At 47.8% G+C, this 18955-nt stretch overlaps 2 protein-coding genes across 2 annotated transcripts in view; both read left to right on the forward strand.

The window, feature by feature from the left end:
• The window catches only part of DNAJC18 (DnaJ heat shock protein family (Hsp40) member C18), a 28841-nt gene extending 24563 nt beyond the window's left edge, over window positions 1-4278 (forward strand). The window contains exon 9 of the mRNA XM_081825729.1: window positions 3910-4278. Within this exon, the coding sequence (XP_081681855.1) occupies window positions 3910-4034 (125 nt within the window). The 3' untranslated portion in view covers window positions 4035-4278. The remainder of the gene's footprint in view (window positions 1-3909) is intronic.
• Window positions 4279-13549: 9271 nt separating this feature from the next.
• SPATA24 (spermatogenesis associated 24) lies at window positions 13550-18940 on the forward strand. Its single transcript, XM_006730706.3, has 6 exons — window positions 13550-13731; window positions 15139-15204; window positions 15422-15552; window positions 15639-15709; window positions 18578-18680; window positions 18788-18940. The coding sequence occupies exons 1-6, from the start codon at window positions 13615-13617 to the stop codon at window positions 18915-18917; spliced, it is 618 nt and encodes a 205-aa protein (XP_006730769.1). The 5' UTR covers window positions 13550-13614; the 3' UTR covers window positions 18918-18940.
• Window positions 18941-18955: the final 15 nt, after the last annotated feature.

Raw genomic sequence — 18955 nt, forward strand, 5'->3', positions numbered from 1 at the left:
TAAATGTCTACCAGTGCCTGATAAGATTAGCTCTTCAGTCACAGTGCTGCTGAGCCCTTGCTGACCCATCATGCAGCCCAACCCCACCGCCACGTTAATCTGTCCTTCCTATGTGTTCTTAAAGCACTTGGTCCACACTGCTAACACAGTACTGCTCTCAGCGTTCGTGCGCTGTCAGTGCGTGTCAGTCTCCCTGCCGGACTGTGGGCCTCTGACGATAAGAGCCATGTCTTACCCATCTTGTGTCCCAGGCCCCTGGCACCATCCTTGCTCTAGAACAGGTGCTCAACAAATGTCCTTGGAAGAGAGGATTCTCAGACCTGGAAAATAATGAAAATGTGTGCGGATTAAAAATCACAGAGCAGGGTTAGCGTCCTTACCCTAGCCCCTAGGGACCTTGTCTCTGCCCTCTACTTCTGTAGGGCAGAGCCCACCTCCACTCTCAGGTGCATTAGGAGCTTGATGGGCAATGATTCTGAGACGTAAGGGGAAATTAAGCAGGAGGAAGTTGCTTTTCAAAATTTACTGAAAAATAAATACTGAAAAAAACTGAGGAGGTCAGGAAGTACCCTACCTCATGTTAAACTAGTTGTTGCAAGTTTCAAAGATCAGGAAAGAATTTTGGAGCAAGAAAAGGCTTTGGACAGAAAGGCATTTTATACACAGATCTAAATCAGGTGAAGGCCACAGTGTGTGTCCTAAAAGTCCCCATTGTATTCAACCCTGGGAGTGTTTTGAATTTGTTGCTTTCTGCAAGAACTGGATGAAAATCTGCATTTCACATTCTTCAAACACACACCCACCCACATACACTCCCCAGCTGGAACTATGCAAAGAGCTCACGGTAAAGATTACATCTAAAATGGCTTTTAGGCTTCTTCTCCCCATCTCCATGAGGCCTAGTTTCAGAACTTTGGTACTCTCTAGGTATAAATAAAAATCCAATGGGTAAGCAGGATGCATGTACCCACAAGTTCCAAAGAGGGGGTTATCTGCACACACCCCTTAAAAATCTATTTCTGGCATTTAAGGGTGGTTGTCCAGACTCTCTCCACAACCCAAATGCCATTTGAGAATGAGTAGCATGTGCCCTCCGGATCCAGCAGCAAGTGCAGCCAAGGTTAAATTTAGCACTTGGAGGTTGTAAAAATAAACCCACTTGAGAACAAAGTTCACTCTTGGCAAAATACCGAATGGAAACTGTTTTTAGCAAAGTTAGCCATTGTCTTTTTTAATCTTTTGTTCATTTCTCTTCTCTGTTTTCCCTTAGAATGCTTAATCTGAGTGAACTTCTGTGAGTAATTCCCTACTATGAACACTGATTGCCCTGTTTACTCCTCCACAGCTGCATCTAGATAATCAACCCAATGCCAGGGGAAGTGCCACTGGGCTGGGATGGACAAAAGTAACAGGCAGGATCTGCCGCCCAGCCTGGCAGAGCTGAGCTGAGATCCTGGCCCTGCCCGGCCGAGGAGCACTTTTTCCATGCCCTGGACCAGGGCAGCACCGTGGGTAGAAGCTTAGGCTTTGAAATGGGGATAAGACGCACTTCCTCCTAGAGACGCCGTACGGGCTATAGAAGAGGGTATGGGTATAATGCTTAGCCTGGTGTCTGGCACATAGTAAGCACCCGGTTCCTGCTAGAGTCCAGGCCTTGTGTGACCTGGCTAGACTGGATGTAGTTCTGTCTCATGGAGCTGGATCCTGAGGGTGGCTGGGATCCGTTGCGGTCTTCCAGACCACAAGAGTGCAGAGGGTTCTTTGGAGGGGCTTTGGGACTTGTTTCTTTAGCAATTTGCCTGAGTCTGTTTGCCTGGAAGGCTCAGTGCTCTGTCCATCTATCACAAGGGGCAAGGGAAACATTTGGTAAAGAAGAAAAAAAAAAAAAGAAAAGCCATTGTCTTGATGCCCCTTCCAAGGATTTTTTTTTTCTTTTTTTCACTTAGAAGTCACTGAGTATTAACAGTCAAAATGTGTCAAAAGTAACATATTGAGCTGACCTTTTACTCATGGAAGGGCAAAAGCATTCACTGGCAGTTTGGAGAGAAGTTTCTCCAAGCATGGTGGTGGTCATTGAAACACTGACATTGTTGCAAAGTCATTGAACTGGAGCAGGGGTCTCAACCCCTGGAGCTTTGAAACCTGGTTTTAATGAACTTTATGTAAAGCAATGTGATATTTTGAGAAAAGCATCTATCTAATCCTTCATCAGCTTGTTAGAGTGGACTTCAATGTAGAAAATAGTAAGAATCACTAGCCCTTAATTCTTTCTAGAATGAGATGTCAGGCAATGAGGCATTGAGATAAGCTCAGCAAACAAAAAATCTAAGGAAATCGTTGAAGGAAAAGCAAAGCCACAGAATCTGTTCCATATGCGGGCGTAACAGTGACTCCAGAGGACCAAAGGCATAGAGGCCTCCTGAACAGGTTTCCCACACACCAGAGAAGCCAGGGAAATGGAGTTGGTGCGGTGGGCAGGTCCCCGGGGTGGGGGGGGGAGGGCTTTCATTTCGGCGTGGCACCCAGTCCTCCAGGAAGCCCCGTCGCCTGCAAGGATGACGGTGCCAAGGCAAGCCCGGGCGAGCAGGCAGTGCGGGCACTCACACCAGCGGGTGAGAGCACATTGTTCTGGGGCCCAGGAGCCACGCCGCTTGCCAAGCCACTGCTGGGCTAGGGCCTGGGCTCTGAGCCTCCATTGTAGAGGGAGGGTTTTCATGCATGGCCACCCCTCACCCTGGAGTCCTGCACTTAATCTGCACTTTGGGCCTTACTTGGTGTAAATAGAATCATTGTGAGCAGAAATGCCAGACAGCGTTTTGTGTTGATAGAAACTTACTCAGAAACCAATGCCCATTGTTCCCCCTGGCTAAGTATTAATTCCTGTTTCCAGTCAGTTTGCTGATTAATCAGACAGGTGCCTCTCGTTTCAGCAAGAAAAACAAAATCTGTTGGCAGGATGATTAAGAATGGATAGACATATTTCAAAATGATTAAAATAGCATTTTCACAAGTATGGTCCTTTAAACACCGAGAAGCTGCCTGCTGTCGGAGGCTTTCAGAAGCCACACGGCCCATCCAAGCGTGCCATCCTGTTAATACACAACACGTCTCTGGGGGGGTGCTTTTCAGGCTTTCCTTCCTAAGAAGGTCTCTGAAACTTGACAAAAGAATGAAAACTAGAGGCAGCCAAAGCGCCGTTGCGTCGGCAAAGACAGCAGAGATTATATTCTGGTTAAAAATAGAATGACCTTCTCCACCATGAAGAGAAAGTGAAATTCATTTAGTCTAGGAGACAAAGGTCACCGGATCCAGATGATTTCACTTTTCAAAGAGCCCAGCTGCCTTTGGCCTTTGAGTTAGGGACCCCACATGTGGTGAAGGAATGAAGAAAGCGGCCAGCAGCCTGGCCTTCTATAGAAGGCATGCCCAGCGGAGGGAGGCTCTGTGTCAGTTAGCATGTCTGAGTTATGATCCAGCAACGCAGGGGACAGAATGGAGCAGCTGTCTTTGTTTCAGATGACAGGAACAGGCGATTGGGCTCCACTCTCTCCCAACTGCCATCTGAAAGCCATCCGTACGAAGGCCGTGAAACGGAGTCTCCTCTTACTGCACACGTGCACGTTTCCTAAGTCTGGTGCCAAATGTTCTATTGATAAGAACTAAGCCCAGTGCTTTCATAATAGAGCACGGATACTGTAGGACTCTGGGACCACAGGTGGCCTTTAATCCTCGGCACCTGGTGTAGCGTAGCTGCCGGATTCGCGTTTCTTGAATAAATGAGTAAGCGTTTCTTAAATTTAATTAAAAGAAAAAGCATGAAAGTAAAAGGAGCTTTGATTCCAGAAATACTGAAACAAAACAAAGGAGCCCAACTCTCTTGATGAATTGGTTACCTCTTTTATCTTTCAGAGTCGGAATTGACAAATTTGGCAGGATTATACAGAGATGAACGACTGAAACAGAAGGCAGAGTCGCTGAAACTTGAAAACTGTGAAAAACTTTCCAAACTTATTGGCCTGCGCAGAGGTGGCTGAGAGGATGCTAGTCCTACACAGGGTTGGGGTTTTGCTACTTGTTACTATTTATGTTCCTAATTCCATTTTATAATACAAAATTAGGAAATGACGAACATTTTACAAGTTGCTAACTTTGGTGGGCAGAGCTGAAGGCACTTGAGCATGGAGCCAGACTTGTCATCACAGAAGCCTTCCTGGGGATTGGCTCCAGGGGCCACGAACAGTTCATCTGAATTGAATTAAAGGCAAAGCATTTGATGCAGCCCCTCTGCTCCTTGCCTACCCTGCCTCTAGGATTGTAGTTCAGGCATCCCAGGGCAGATGCACATTGTCTTCCTCCTTCCCTTCTTCAGTTAAGTCTCCATACCCAGTCATTCCTAGGCATGGCCAAAGCAGCTTCATATTAGTTGTTTACAGTGTACACCAAGAATGATACCTCTCCCTTCCTGTGAGTCATCGTGGCCCCTGGCATTCAGCCCTTGGAACAGGTGCCTGCCCAACTTCGCATTTTCTAAGGGAAATGTGGAGAGATGTAAACTATTATTACAATCAATAGTTTTCCATTTGCCTATCTCTGTTCAGAGTTACTAGCATTAGCAAACTGCCTGATTTGAGTTTCTTTTACTTCCTTAACTCTCTCTCTTGTAGAGGGTCCAGAAAGTAAAAGCCACTGCGTGAAAGAAACAGTTCCATGGACAGCCCAGCAGCAGAAAGCAGGGACCCAGGGATGAAGGTAAAACGCAAGACTGAGTCTCAGCTTCTCGGTGCAGGTTCCCCAGTCCGTCACAGACCCGGAGAATATGGGTGGTTTTTTGCCATTTCCCCTTGCAGCATCACACTTGACCGGAGTCCCTACACCCCACAGAAGGACAGTGGTCAGACCTAAAGCAGGTATTGCTGGCCACCCAGGCTTGTTGCTCAAGCCTAGAGCTGGAGGGGAAAGACCCTCTTTCCATTGCTTTGGAGGTCGGTGTTGGTCCCAGCCGTCCCTGTCTTTACCCCAGGGCCCCATAGCTTGTGACATGAGATGCCTTTTCGTGTAGTCAACATTTATTGAGTGCCTAGTATGAAGCAGGAGCTCTCACATATATTTTTTTATTTTAGCCTCCTCACAACTCTGTGAAGGAGACATGTTATCCCTTTGTTTATGAAAGAGAACATTGGCCCAGAGATGATGAATGGCTGACCCAGTCATACAGCTGGTAATGGCAGAGCGAGGTGGTAGGCTGACCCTGGGACCCTGTATCCTTTTTACGGCAGTCCTGCGTTCACTCCAGATACCTTCCTCCCTGGCCTTGAGGAAGCAAGACCCTGTCTATAACAATTCCGTATACAAAACAAGAGGTCCCTCAAAAGCAGGCAGCCCTTCCCACTGGTGACAAGGAAGAGGTAAATTACTGCCTAGGCCCCGTGGTTCTGGGCCCTCTCGTCTAGGTGAACTACCAGGGTTGAGCTGCCTAGATCATCATGAGTCAGAACCTGGAAGATCAATAGGTGACTGTAGTTTACACTCCATGTTTTCTTCAGGAGGAAAGGAAAGTTCCTATATCAAAACTGATTTCCAAAGTAGAGTTTGTCCTTTCAGAGGCACAGCCTTGATTTAGGCAGACATGTCTAGCATGGTTCAACATGGACATTTCACAGGGTCAGGAGATGGGTCCAGAGGTGAAGAGTGGATCTTTGGTGGCTGGTAGGGGACACCTGCTCGGCTGTGGGGAGGGGAGCAGCTCCAGAGATAGCCAGATTTTGCTGCTCAACTAGGTCTATCTTCCTGGTTTGGGGGACTTCCTTGATCCTTTCTGAGTAGCTGAGGGGATCTACACTATAAAATATGCCTGTGAGCCAAACAGGCTTATGGAAAGATTCCCTATACACACACAAATCAAAGCTCTCCCCTCCCCAGCTCCAGTCTCTGCTAGAAAAAAGGGGCCATGATTAAATTGACTTGACATGGATTTCATGGCAGAGATGAGTTACCTATGATGACACTAAAGAGAGGTAGAACTACATTAAACATCAGGTCTCTTGTCTGTTTTCATAGCACGGATGGTACTGTTGTGTTTATCACCTAAGAGACTACACCACCTCTGGCTTTCCTCAGCAGAAGGGTATTTGCCTTTGTTGAAGAATAGTTTAATCCATTTGGCACGGTCCAGAATATGGCTACACTTTAATTTCCTGGGTTCTATTTTAGATGGGTTGTCTGCATGATGGTAAAATAAGCGTCTTCCTCTTGCCTACATCTTTTGGAAGGGTTCCTGATGATGTATAAACTCCTTAGGTCAGGCTGATTCTTGCTGTGTTGCCATGTCGCTCTCTGCATTAATGCAGAATGGAGAGCTCTGAGGTGGGAGTGGGGCTAAGAAGCAGGGCTAGCGGCTCAAGCAGAAGGTGAAGCTCCCACTCATCAGAATGAAAGGACACTCTGCGCCGCCTGATCAGCAGTGGGGAGGGGAGGGGGAAAACCCTTCTCACACAGAGGACACCACAGCTTCAAGGAATCCGTGTCCCCACATTAGCAACCCTGGGGTTCATCTGTTCAAACCAGAAAACTTCTGAACTTCCTTGATCAGCTCCAGGCCTCCCAGCTTGGGACAACTGACCAGTAAGAAAATGCCGTTGCTGTGCTTTCTGTTGGAAACTCTTAGAAATTACACTGAACTCCAAACCCCACTGGAACATGGGATCCAGCAGCCCCGCCAAGCCTTGTGTTGTTCCTCATTTTCATCCTCACGCTCAGGACTGGCTTTGTGAGGAGACACTGGTGGGATTCCAGAAGTTTTCTGTTACAACTGGCCACACTTGCTAGTTCATTGTCTCTGCATGCTCTGTTCCTCACAGAAGCTAGCTCTTAATTAGTATTTATTTTGGACTCATTTATGGTATAAGCTTAGTGTTCTAATATATTTATTTTTGGAAAGGGCCAAGTTACTCTACATCATATTTTTTGAGCCTGCATTGTTGATACCTCCTGCAATGACCACCGAGTAACTATATATCCATGTGTTCGATATTGAGTACATCATTTGCATCACACTCAGTATTTGGAATCAAAGATGTGAATGTTCTGTGACCAGAGCCGGGTTTGACACGGATGGAATCAGCTCCTGGGGAAATACGAATCCTGAAAACTCTGGTCACCTGATCCACTGCATCTGGATTGAGTGTAATTTAACAGAGAAAGAAATTAAATGATTTTATATAAAAAGAATGGGTCTATATTTTCCCTTTGTTCTTTTACCCTTGCTCCTGTCACCCTTGGGCACCACATACTGTCTCACTCCCTTGGAGCCACTTGGGACTAGAGGAGGCCTAGTGTATCTCCTCTGCGCCAACCTTCCCGAATCCATCACTGGAACTGTCGGTGTTTAGAACAACAGATAACTGGTGGCATCGCCAATCCGTAGTTTTTTTCCATCAGGTAACAACAGCAGCCGCAGCATATTCCAGCCAGTGTACAGAGCTAAACTACTTAGCTTCTGAAAACCAGGTGGTATCCCAGTTCCTTAATGGCCTTGTTCCCAGTGACCCATGTTTAGGAAAGTCTTGGTTTAAATATACAGTACATGGGAGACGCCTGGCTGACTCAGAAGAACATGTGACTTTTGATGTCAGGGTCATGAGCCCGAGCCCCAGCTTGGGTGCAGAGATAACTAACAATAAATAAAAGACTTTAAAAATACAATGCGTGGGTCATAATAATACCTTTCATTTGGAAAAAGATGGGAGATGAGATTCAATTCATCAAAGATGGAGAACTTACTCTGTGTCAAGTGGGCTGAGTTTGGGGATGGGGTTGGGGAACAAGTGAGACCCAGCACCACGGGCTCCTGGAGCTCACATCTGAGGGGGAAGCTAACTTCAGACAGTGCTCCCCAGCGGGATGAATGTCAGAGGGGAAACCAAGGAAACCTTGGGGAGCTATAACAGAGGAATTCAATCCAGCCCGAGGCTTCAGTGAAAGCACCTCTGAAGAAGAGACTTGAAATATAATCACCCTTCTTACAGAATGCAGTCATTTTTTTTTTTAACAGAAGAGGGAAGCCACACTCGGTGCTCCCAATTCCCTGCATAGCACCACCATCCATCCAAGTGCGAAAGTCAGAAAGCTAGGAAGCTCTGTATGGGAGACCTCATTTTGTATCCCCCAAAGGACCACAAGTAGTATTTGTGCCCTTGTGTAGTCCCCTTTCTAATCTGAACTGGCCTTTGATCTTTAACCAATAGAACGTGGCAAAACTAGCAGCTTCCATTTTTGCACTTAGGGGAAGCCAGCTGCCACGTAAGTCCAAGCACCCTGTGAGCACTAAGCTAACCACATGGAGAAGCCATGCAGAGGAGAACCAAACAACCGAGTCGGCAGCAAGCACTGAGCACCCAGACATAAAATCCAAGCCGAGCCGTGTCGGCCGCCACCCAAGCCAACGGGCAGGACGGAAATGAGCTGCCCCACCAAGCCCTGTCCAAACTGCAGAATCATGAGCAGATGATAATACGGTTACTGTTTTAAGTCATGACATTTTGTGGCTGTTTGTTTGCAGCAGTAGACAATCCGAACACCTTGGCTCCCTTTTTCTCCCGTATCCCCTCCCTCCTTAAGTCCTATCAGTTTGACCTCCTGAACAGCCTAAATCTAACTACTCCCTTCATCTCCTCTGACACCATCTGACTCCAAAACTACCAGCCACTTTTCCTGATAAAAACTGCAATAGCTCTGGGGCGCCTGGAGGGGCACAGCTGGTTGAGTGTTGGACTCTTGGTTTCGGCTCAGGTCTGATCTCAGGGTTGTGAGATCGAGCCCTGCGTCGGGCTCTGCACTCAGCCCTGAGTCTGCTTGTATTTCTCTCTCCCTCTCCCTCCGCCCCTCCCCACTGCACGTGTGCTCTCTCTCTCTCAAATAAATAAATCTTTAAAAAATGCAATAGCTTCTTCTTTTTTTTTTTTAAGTTTATTTAAGCAATCTCTATACCCAACATGGGGCTCGAACTCACAACCCCGAGATCAAGAGCCGCTTGCTATACTGACTGAGCCAGCCAGGTGCTCGAAAACTGTAATAGCTTCTTTTTTTTTTTTTTCTTTAAGATTTTATTTATTTGTCAGAGAGAGGGAGGGAGAGAGAGAACGGCAGGCAGAGGGAGAAGCAGACTCCCTGCTGAACAGGGAGCCCGACATGGGACTCGATCCCAGGACCCTGAGATCATGACCTGAACCAAAGGCAGATGCTTAACCGACTGAGCCACCCAGGTGTCCCTGTAATAGCTTCTTCTTCTTTTTTTTTTTTTTTAAGATTTTTATTTATTTATTTGGCAGAGAGGGACACAGTGAGAGAGGGAACACAAGCAGGGGGAGTGGAGAAGGAGAGGCAGGCTTCCCGCCGAGCAGGGACCCCGATGCGGGGCTCCATCCCAGGACCCTGGGATCATGACCTGACCTGAGCTGAAGGCAGACGCTTAACGACTGAGTCACCCAGGCGCCCCCCTGTAATAGCTTCTTAAGTAGTCTCTATGCATCTATTCAGGGCCACCTCCAATCTGTACACCTCACTGCAACCAGAGAGATCTTTTCAGAGCATAAATTATGTCACCCTATTGCCTAAAGTATTTGAGTAGCTTTCTTTTTTTTTTTTTTGAGATTTTATTTTATTTACTTGACAGAACGCGAGAGAGGGAACACAAGCAGGGGGAGAGGGAGAGGGAGAAGCAAGCTTCCCCCAGAGCGGGGAGCCAGATGTGGGGCTCGATCCCAGGACCCTGGGATCATGACCTGAGCCGAAGGCAGACGCTTAACCATTAACCACCCAGGCACCCCTGAGTAGCCTTCTTTTGCCCCCAGAATAAAAACCACCAGCTTTCTTAACACGGCCTAACGCTTAACAAGGTTCTACCAAGTTTCTGGCCACTGACCCTTCTTGCCCCTACAACCTTTTCTTTTCTGCCATACTAGCCTTTTAATTACTATACTTTGCCAACTCCTTTTGCCCCAGGGACCTTATGAATACTGTTTCCTCTTTCTGGAACCCTTTCCAACTCACCTGCCCTTACCTGTTTTGTTAAGTGCCTCCTGGTAATCTTAATAGGTTTCAGCACAAACATCCCATTTCCTCACAGAAGCCTTCCCTGACACCCCAGACTGGGCAAAAGTCTCCCTTTAAAATACTCTCATTCCAGGGCAACTAGCTAGCTCAGTAGGTAGAACATGTGACTCTTAATCGCAGAGTCATCAGTTCAACCGCACGTTGGGCATGAAGACTAGTTAAAACAAAATAAAACAAAACAAAACAAAATGCATTCCTCTCTTTCTTACCACCTGTCAGAGCTATGATGTTATTTCTTTGGATAATGACTCAATTTGGGATTTAAGTGGCTGTTTATTTGATGCTTGTCTCCCTCACTAGACTGTTTCATTCTGGTTTTATCTGAGGTGAACCTTGGAGAAATGACATAGTCATCCGCCAGGACGTCCACTGGAAGTGCAGCCCAAATTCTTTGAAACTACTCCTATCAATAGGTGGGATGTATCCCTGCTGATACAACATGGAGCAGAGATGAGTTTCACTATTGAACCCTGCCCAAATTGGAGTTTCCTGAGTGAAATTATTTTTTTTTTAAGCTGTAAATTTTGAATGGTTTGTTATACAGCAATAGATAATGGGAACGTCAACCAGAATGACAACCCTGTGCAGAAAGGCAACACTTCCTGGGTCAGGATCACAGAGCTGTTTGTGATGTTTTGTCATCCCGACCCTCACTGAGCCCTGACTGAGGCCAGAAGCCTGTAGTATTTGTTGACATATAGAGTGGGAGTCTGTAGCAGTCCCCGACGAGGGTGACCATCCTTCACGTCCATGCTGGTATGGATGTGGATCCAGGGTTCTTTCTTGCTCATAATCTCCTATCCACAGGGAACTGGCTGGTGACTACCGCACTCCAGAGTTTTGCCCTGGAGGGCAGCCTATTCCAGCTTCTGGAGGTGAACGTAAATGGCAAGGGACATCAAAGTAGCACTTCATGAAAGACTCCAGAGAGAGAACACAGGTCAAGGGGGAAATCCAGTGATTTCTGCCCCAGAGGAAGGTGCAGCTCGGTCAAGGGTGATTCAGGGGAACACTCACATTTGATAGACAAATTTCCAAGAAGGTTCTGTGCTGAGGCACACAACCCACATGGAACCTTCTAGGCTCATGCTATCCAACACAGTAGCCACTAGCTACTATGGCTATGTACATTTTAATTTTAACTAAACATTTTTTTTAATTTAAAATGATTCCTCAAGTCACATGAGCGACATTTCCAGTGCTGAACCGCTAGCTATCTGTGGCTCTAGGCTGCAGTACTGGACAGTGCAGATGTAGACTAATTCCATCACAGAAGTTTTATTGCACTGTACCGCTCTAGGCCCTTTAAGATTGGTCAATAGAAATGGCCTTGCTCTCTTGGGGTCCCGGGTGGCACAGTTGGTTGAGTGTCCGACTCTTGGTTTTGGCTGGGGTTGTGATCTCCGGGTCTCAGGATCCAGCCTGCAGTGGGCTCTGTGCCCCACCTGGGGCTCCAAACTCATCATGGAGCCTGATGGAGTTTCTCTCTCCCTCTCCCTCTCCCTCTCCCTCTGCCTCTTACCATACTTGTACCCTCTGTCTCCATCCCCCATCTCTCTGTCTCTCTCTCAAATAGATGGATAGATGAAAGAAAGAAAGAAAGAAAGAAAAGAAAGAAAGAAAGAAAGAAAGAGGGGCACCTGGGTGGCTCAGCTCAGTCGTTAAGCGTCTGCCTTCGGCTCAGGTCATGATCCCAGGGTCCTGGGATCGAGCCCCACATCGGGCTCCCTGCTCCGCGGGAAGCCTGCTTCTCCCTCTCCCACTCCCCCTGTTTGTGTTCCCTCTCTGGCTGTGTCCGTCTGTCAAATAAATAAATAAAATCTTTAAAGAAAGAAAGAGAGAGAGAGAGGGAGGAAAGAAAGGAGGGAGGGAGGGAGGGAGAGAGGGAGGAAGGAAGGAAGGAAGGAAGGAAGGAAGGAAGGAAGGAAGGAAGGAAGGGCCTTGCTCTCAAGGATGTGAGAATAGACATAAGAAACATGGAAAAAATGAAACAAGAGCTACTACTGGGAGATCCACAGAAATGGCCACATTTATCAAGCCACAAATTTCAACCCCGAAAGAGGCCCCTGGGGAGATTTGGGGAGCAGCCTGAGCTGCTTTCAGCTCCCCTTCCTGGTCACTGATAATACTTTTTTTTAAGTTTCTTTTTTTTTAAGATTTTTATTTATTTATTGACAGAGACAGAGAATGATAGAGAGAGAGCATGAGAGGGAGGAGGGTCAGAGGGAGAAGCAGACTTCCTGCTGAGCAGGGAGCCCCATGCGGGACTCAATCCTGGGACCCCAGGATCATGACCTGAGCAGAAGGCAGTTGCTTAACCAACTGAACCACCCAGGCGCCCCCATTGATAATACTTTTTCCAAACTCCTTAATATAGTCATTTCCTGCTTGGGGGTATCAAATTCTACAACTTTAGTATCCATTATGTTCATCAAAAATCTAACACAGCATCATGGTGAAGAACATGGACTCTGGAATCAAACTTCCCATGTTAAAACCCTGTTCCAAAGCTTCCTAGCTTGGGTGACCTTGGCAAGTTACTCATCCTCATAGAACCTGCATTTCCTCATCTGTGAAAGAATATTATAACCTATTTCCCAAGATTATTGTGATGATTACATTAAATAGTACTAGCACAATGGTGCCACAAAATAGTAAATACTCAGTAAATTTTAGCTCTGACTTTTCCTAAGCTTACTTAATCTTATTTGGGTTTCCAAAAAAAGCCCTCAAAGGGGATTCGGTGAGGATGTGTGGTCACTTTAGGAACACTTTATCCTTCTGTACCTCTGTTCCCCGTCACTTTCATGCCCCTCTTCAGTTCTCCTGATCTCTTCAGGGCCCTCCCCGGTACCTTGACACGGTCGCACATGGGTCCAGTGTGGCTGCCAAAAGCCTGGTACCAGAGCACGAGTATTCTTATCTTGGGTGAGGCCACTTTCCTTTCCTGTTCCTGGGCTTCCCTTCATTGCTTGGGTTCAGGCCACCTAAGTACTGAGTGTATTCATGCGTGGAAGAGTGATCACAGGAGGCTGGAGTCCCATACTCTGGGGGAAATCTAGAAATTAGGGCGCGACAAAGAAGCCTGGTAAGGTAAAGATGCAGGGGTTGCCTTAGCTAGCTTTTGCTTCAGAGGTCTAGCAGTTTAACAGGCCCTGGGAGAAGGCTGAGAGAGACGTTGTCTGAGTAAGGCCTGTTCACTTCCTTAAAGAAGTATAAGCCGGGCCCCGACTGCTCCTCCGGTCTGCGTGACAAACATAAGACAAAACAGGTGTGCTAATAAACTATGAACTTAAATTCTTAAGGGTTGTTAGAGATTCCCCCGCCCCAGTAGGCCCCTTTCAGAGAGCGGCTCCTTTAAGAGGCGGGCCCTATCTCCGCTAACAAAGGAAGTCCCCACCCCTGGTTGCCAGGGTGCTCTATGGCGTTGCATTCTCATTGGTGGGCGACGGTGAGTGAGGCGCCCAGAGACAGCCATTTCCAACGAGCTGGCGGGGGCGAAAGATGGCGACGCCCCTCGGGTGGTCGCAGGGGGGGTCAGGATCAGTGTGTCTCGCCTTCGATCAACTGCGGGACGTGATCGAATCTCAGGAGGAACTGATCCATCAGCTGAGGAACGTGGTACGCAGCCAGAAAAGCTGGGGTAGCGGCCAGACCTGACACCTAAATGGAGGGGGCGGGGCCAAACCCTGTCCCGAAGCCATTGGCGAGCTTAGAGCACCTTGCCAATGGCGTCATCAGGAGGAGGCGGGGCCCAGGTGTGTTCCAGGTGATAGGGGTGGAGCCAAAATGGGGCAAGGTCTTTATGAAGATTTACCAGGGAATTTAAATCAAAATCAAGTTGTTTTCTACTCTCTGGTTGTGTAAGGCCTGGTAGTTATGTCCCGGTCTATTCACCGAGCCTCACTTTCCCCATTTCTTTTTTTTTTTTAATTAATTTTTTTAAGATTTTATTTATTCATTTGAGACACAGAGATACAGAGAGAGAGAGAAAGCATGAGCAGGGAGAGAGACAGAAGGAGAGGGAAAAGCAGGCTCCTCGCTGAGCCAGGAGCCCGATGTGGGGCTCGATCCCAAGACCCTGGGATCATGACCTGAGCCGAAGGCAGACGCTTAACCATCTGAGCCACCCAGGCGCCCCACTTTCCCCATTTCTAATTGGAGAGGACTTCGTTGGCTTCCCAGGGCCCTCAGGTGCAGGCCTTGAAACTATAATATCTTTTCTATTGTGGACATCCCCTTCCCTGTGTCTAATGCAGCGCCATGCTGAGTGCAGTAAGCACAGGTTGTCCCTTACACATGTTAACTTAAGGGCTTCTGACCCCTTTATGTCCCTTTGCTTTTGCCTTCTCAAGCAAACCCTCGTTCGCGAGTTCAAAACATTGGAGCCACAGATTACCTGGCATGGTAAAATCCTGGCCAGTTGGAGTTTTCATGGTTTTTCCCTTTTTTTTTTTTTTTATATATATCTTGATAAGAAGGTTGTGAAATAGCTCCATCTCAGAAACAAAACTGACTTAACTATTTCTCACTGTAATGGGTGTGTGCAGCTCTAGGCACTGAATTACTTGCAATTCCCTGAGGGTACCCAGCTCTTTTTCTTCGAAGCTGGCATTTGCATGTGTGTTCTCACCCGAACACTTTTCTATCCCACCCCTTCTGGCCTGCCCCTGTTTAGCAGTCAGATGTCCTGTCCGATGATCCTTCTCTGGAAGCAATTCTGACCTTTCCCCAGGCCAGGGGCCTCCCCTGACCACCACAGCCCTTTGTGGTTCTCCATCATAGCACACACCATGTTAGAAGTGCTGGCCATGAGCTATCTCCTATATCAGACTGGTTGCTCCTTGAGGGTAGGACCTAGAGCTGAGCCTCTGTGAATCTTGTGGAACCAAATTCTCCCTTCTCAGAGCCGAAGTCTCATCCTAGGTGCCGTGGGTATCAGCCCACTGTCTAACCTTGCTCCTGGTCCCTAGAGAGTACCCCTCCCACTCCAGCCCCAGGCCCTCCCTGAGCCTGGCTCTGTTGCAGATGGTTCTCCAGGATGAAAATTTTGTCAGTAAGGAAGAGTTCCAGGCAGTGGAGAAGAAGCTGGTGGTAAGTAATGGACTCTGCAGGCTCCTAATCTTCCCCCATTTCCTGGGATCCCTGTGGATGGGCACAGTTACTGAGAGCCTCCAGCCCTAGTAGTGAGAACAGAATCTTCCTGGGTCCTGGCTTCCATGTGCCTCTTTGAGAAATAGAGCTGGTTAAGGGAACCGAGGAGACCCAGGGTGCCTTAGGGTTAATGAGGTCACTGCTGCTGCCCCTGCAGGAAGAGAAAGCTGCCCACGCCAAGACCAAGGTCCTCCTGGCCAAAGAAGAGGAGAAGTTGCAGTTTGCCCTCGGAGAGGTAGAGGTGCTATCTAAACAGCTGGAGCAAGAGAAGCTGGCTTTTGAGAAGGCGTGAGTGGACCTTGGTAGGGGGGTGAAGGGTTAGGGGTCCAGTCTGCCTGTCAGCCTTCCCACCCTTTCTTATCTTCTCCACCCAGGCTCTCCAGTGTCAAGAGCAGAGCCCTGCAGGAATCCAGCAAGAAGGACCAGCTCATCACCAAGTGCAATGGTAGGCGGGAGGCCCGTGCCCCCCCCCACGCTTACATGCATGGGCTCTTCCCTAACAGCCCAGTGCCTGTGTCCAGGGCAGGGTTTCACCCCAACTTCTGCCCCCGGCTGAGGATACAGGCAGGCCCAGGCGGGCCACACCTTCGCAAAGGCCTTCAGGGACCAGGCAGGCCACGGAAATGAGGGAAGCATTTGGTGTACAATATTCTTCATGGCCATAAAAGAACGGGCTTGCTCCCATTTTTCTTGAAACATACAACCTTCTTAGTCCACCTTTTGTTTTCCCACTTTTGATGGGTATTAGAAATAGTGTACTTGACTCATAACTGTTGTAAGAGGAACAACAGGGCAAGTTCAGTCCTGTTTGGGAGCTGACCCCTAGTGCCAGGGTTGGGGACCCAACAGGGAGGAGTGGGGACCGTGGTGATGGGAAGAGCCATGCCACCTCTCAAGGGCTTAGTGCCTCTGCCGTGGGAATGGAGGCCCAGTATTGTCAGATCCTTTTTTTTGTTTTTTAACAAAAACTTTTCTGACTTTTTAGTGTTGGCAACTGATTTAGAAATTTTAAAACTATTGTATGGGCTGAGTAGAATATGTCTGTAGGCCATTAATTTTCATCTCTGCTCTGTGCCAGATGTCTGTGGCCACTTGTTGGCTCAGTTGGTGCTGTGAGTTTGGGGGCACTTTCTGTCAGCCATCCAGTGGCCCTAGATCTTAGGACCCCCTTTTTAGTTCCCCAGGACACTAAATTCCCTTTACCTATTCATATCTATTAAGAAATAGATATGAATTCCATATGTAACCTGCTTCATGCATTGCAGCCAATTTTGAGTAGGCCAAAGACCAGAGCCCAAGTCCAAAAGAGATTCAGGGTCCCTCCTGATGGGCTGCCACCTGGAGTCTTGGGCACCCCATACCCATCAATCCAGCCCTCTGTCTCCCTTGGTGAGTACTCTCACTGGTAAGATGCCAGCAGGCTGATGTCTTGATCTGACTAGGTGGGCTGACAGGCCTCATGGCTGTTTGATCAAGGGCTCCCATTGGGGCCCCCTGGGGCTCAACCTGTAGTCACTGCCTCCATACCCAAGGCCACTGGACCTCAGTCCTTCCTCCCTCTCTACCTATCCACCCCCCATTTCCCTAAAAGGAACGTAGACTTCTTTCCTGGTGGTGCCAGAGCATTTCCTAGAGATTAGTCAAGGCCAGAGGGCTCTGCTTGTGCAAGGTGCATGTGTGTATGCGATGGGGATGGAACATGGCTGCCTCCCCGCAGAATGTCCCAAACCCCTCTATTGGGACACAAGCCTGAGCAAATGTCATGACCTGAGCCTTCCCTGGCCTGTGCCCTCCCTACCCTCCAACCTCCCTTTATGTGGGTTTAGTTTGGTTTTTACACTTACAAAGTTTCTGATTTTTCTCAAAGGGATTTTCTAACCATTCTCTCATTAGGTGCTATTTATTTTAAATTTATCTCTCATTTGTTTTAAAAGATTCATATAAATTTCTGATGCCTTTTCCCAAAAGAACTTCACAATCAATCAATCTGGGTGACCTTGGGAAGAAGGTTCAACAATCCTGGTTCTGTGACCCACATAGCTCATTTTCATTCTCTCCCTTCCCCTATGTCTTTGTTTGTCTCCTCTTTTCTTTGCTGTGCCTTAACTTTTTACCAAGTCTTTTCTTCTGAAACCTTCAATGCTTCAGCATTTCTGCATTTTTAGAGTTTGTGTTCTAGTCAATGTTCATCCAGTCTTTAAAGGCAATGGGATCAGAATTTTCCAGGGCTCCTCAAGGAACAGTTCATATAAATGAAGCACCCTCTAGATCCCTACAGCCTCTTTCAATTTTGATACAAGACACAAAAATCATCCTTGCGTCTAATGAGCACTTAATGTGGGGGTAAGCTTTGCCACCACTATCTCCCTGGGTGCTCCTCACGCCCCTGTGGAACAGGGGCTGTCCCCGTCCCCATTACAGATGAGGAATCGGGTCTAGAAAAGGAGGCAACTTGCCCAAAGTGGTAATACTGTCTCATCAATATTAACGCTGTTGAAACATTGCCTTGTTCTGTGTTCTGGTCAGTTTCGGAGTCTTAACTGTCTTTCAGGAGCTGCCTCCTTGAGGGTAGGGACCCTGTCTTCTCCCCTGAAGCCCTAGCACAGGGCTGGGCATCCAACTGGCCCTTAGTAGGTCTGCTGGGATTGAGATGACTGAATGAACTAAGTGATATTTCTAAGTCCTAAACCCCCAGAGGCTATCCTGTTCATTCACTCCACAAATAAATTTGTTGGGCACCTTCTATATGCCACGTACTATTTTAGACCTTAGGGTTAAAGCAGTAAATGTAAAAAATCTTTATCCTTATGCATTTATGGATATAAATCCCAGTAGGGAAGAAGACAAGTGAGTAAAATATATGGTGTGTTAGCTATAAGGGCTAAGAAAAAGAAAGCAGGGATAGGAACTATTAAGAGGGGATGTACTTTTAGATTGGGAGGGGTCTTGCCAAGGAGGTCATATCTGTACAGATCGGCAGGAATTAAGGGCAGGAGCCGTTCATCCTCCTGCCTTTGGGCAGCACTGTCCACCTCTCTGCAAGGCCCTTCGTCTGCCCTCATGTGGGTCACCTGGTCCAGAATAGAATTGTGAAATCACTGACACATCATCAGACATTGCGCCCCTCAGCCACCAGCCTGTCACAACTCCATAATAAACTCATTCTTACTAAGGTGTTAGCAGCTACTCGTGGAGAACCCCTGGGTGGGGGGAGCCAAGTTCTTAAAAGACCTGTAAGGGAATGAATGCCTTATCTCAGGAAGGAGCCCTTGGGATGGGAACCACCCCTCCTCCCTGCCTCTCTCCCCCACAGAAATTGAGTCTCACATTATAAAGCAAGAAGATATACTTAATGGCAAAGAGAATGAGATTAAGGAGTTGCAGCAAGTTATCAGCCAGCAGAAACAGATCTTCAGGTGAGGGGTCTGGGCCAGGCTGGGGGTTGTTGATGGAAGTGGGGAGCCAGCTCTCTGGCCCCTACCCTACGCTGCCCCCAGCCCATGCCCAGCCGGCTCCGTTGCAGGAATCACATGTCTGACTACCGGATCCAGAAGCAGCAGGAGAACTACATGGCCCAAGTGCTGGACCAGAAGCATAAGAAAGCCTCGGGGACGCGTCAGGCCCGGAGCCACCAGCGTCCCAGGGAAAAATAAAATGGTCGTCGCCTTCCTGTTCACTGGCTGTAATGCCC

Source organism: Leptonychotes weddellii, chromosome 7 (assembly GCF_054177405.1).
Source record: "Leptonychotes weddellii isolate Sample4059 chromosome 7, ASM5417740v2, whole genome shotgun sequence".
In the NCBI taxonomy this organism is placed as follows: domain Eukaryota; kingdom Metazoa; phylum Chordata; class Mammalia; order Carnivora; family Phocidae; genus Leptonychotes; species Leptonychotes weddellii.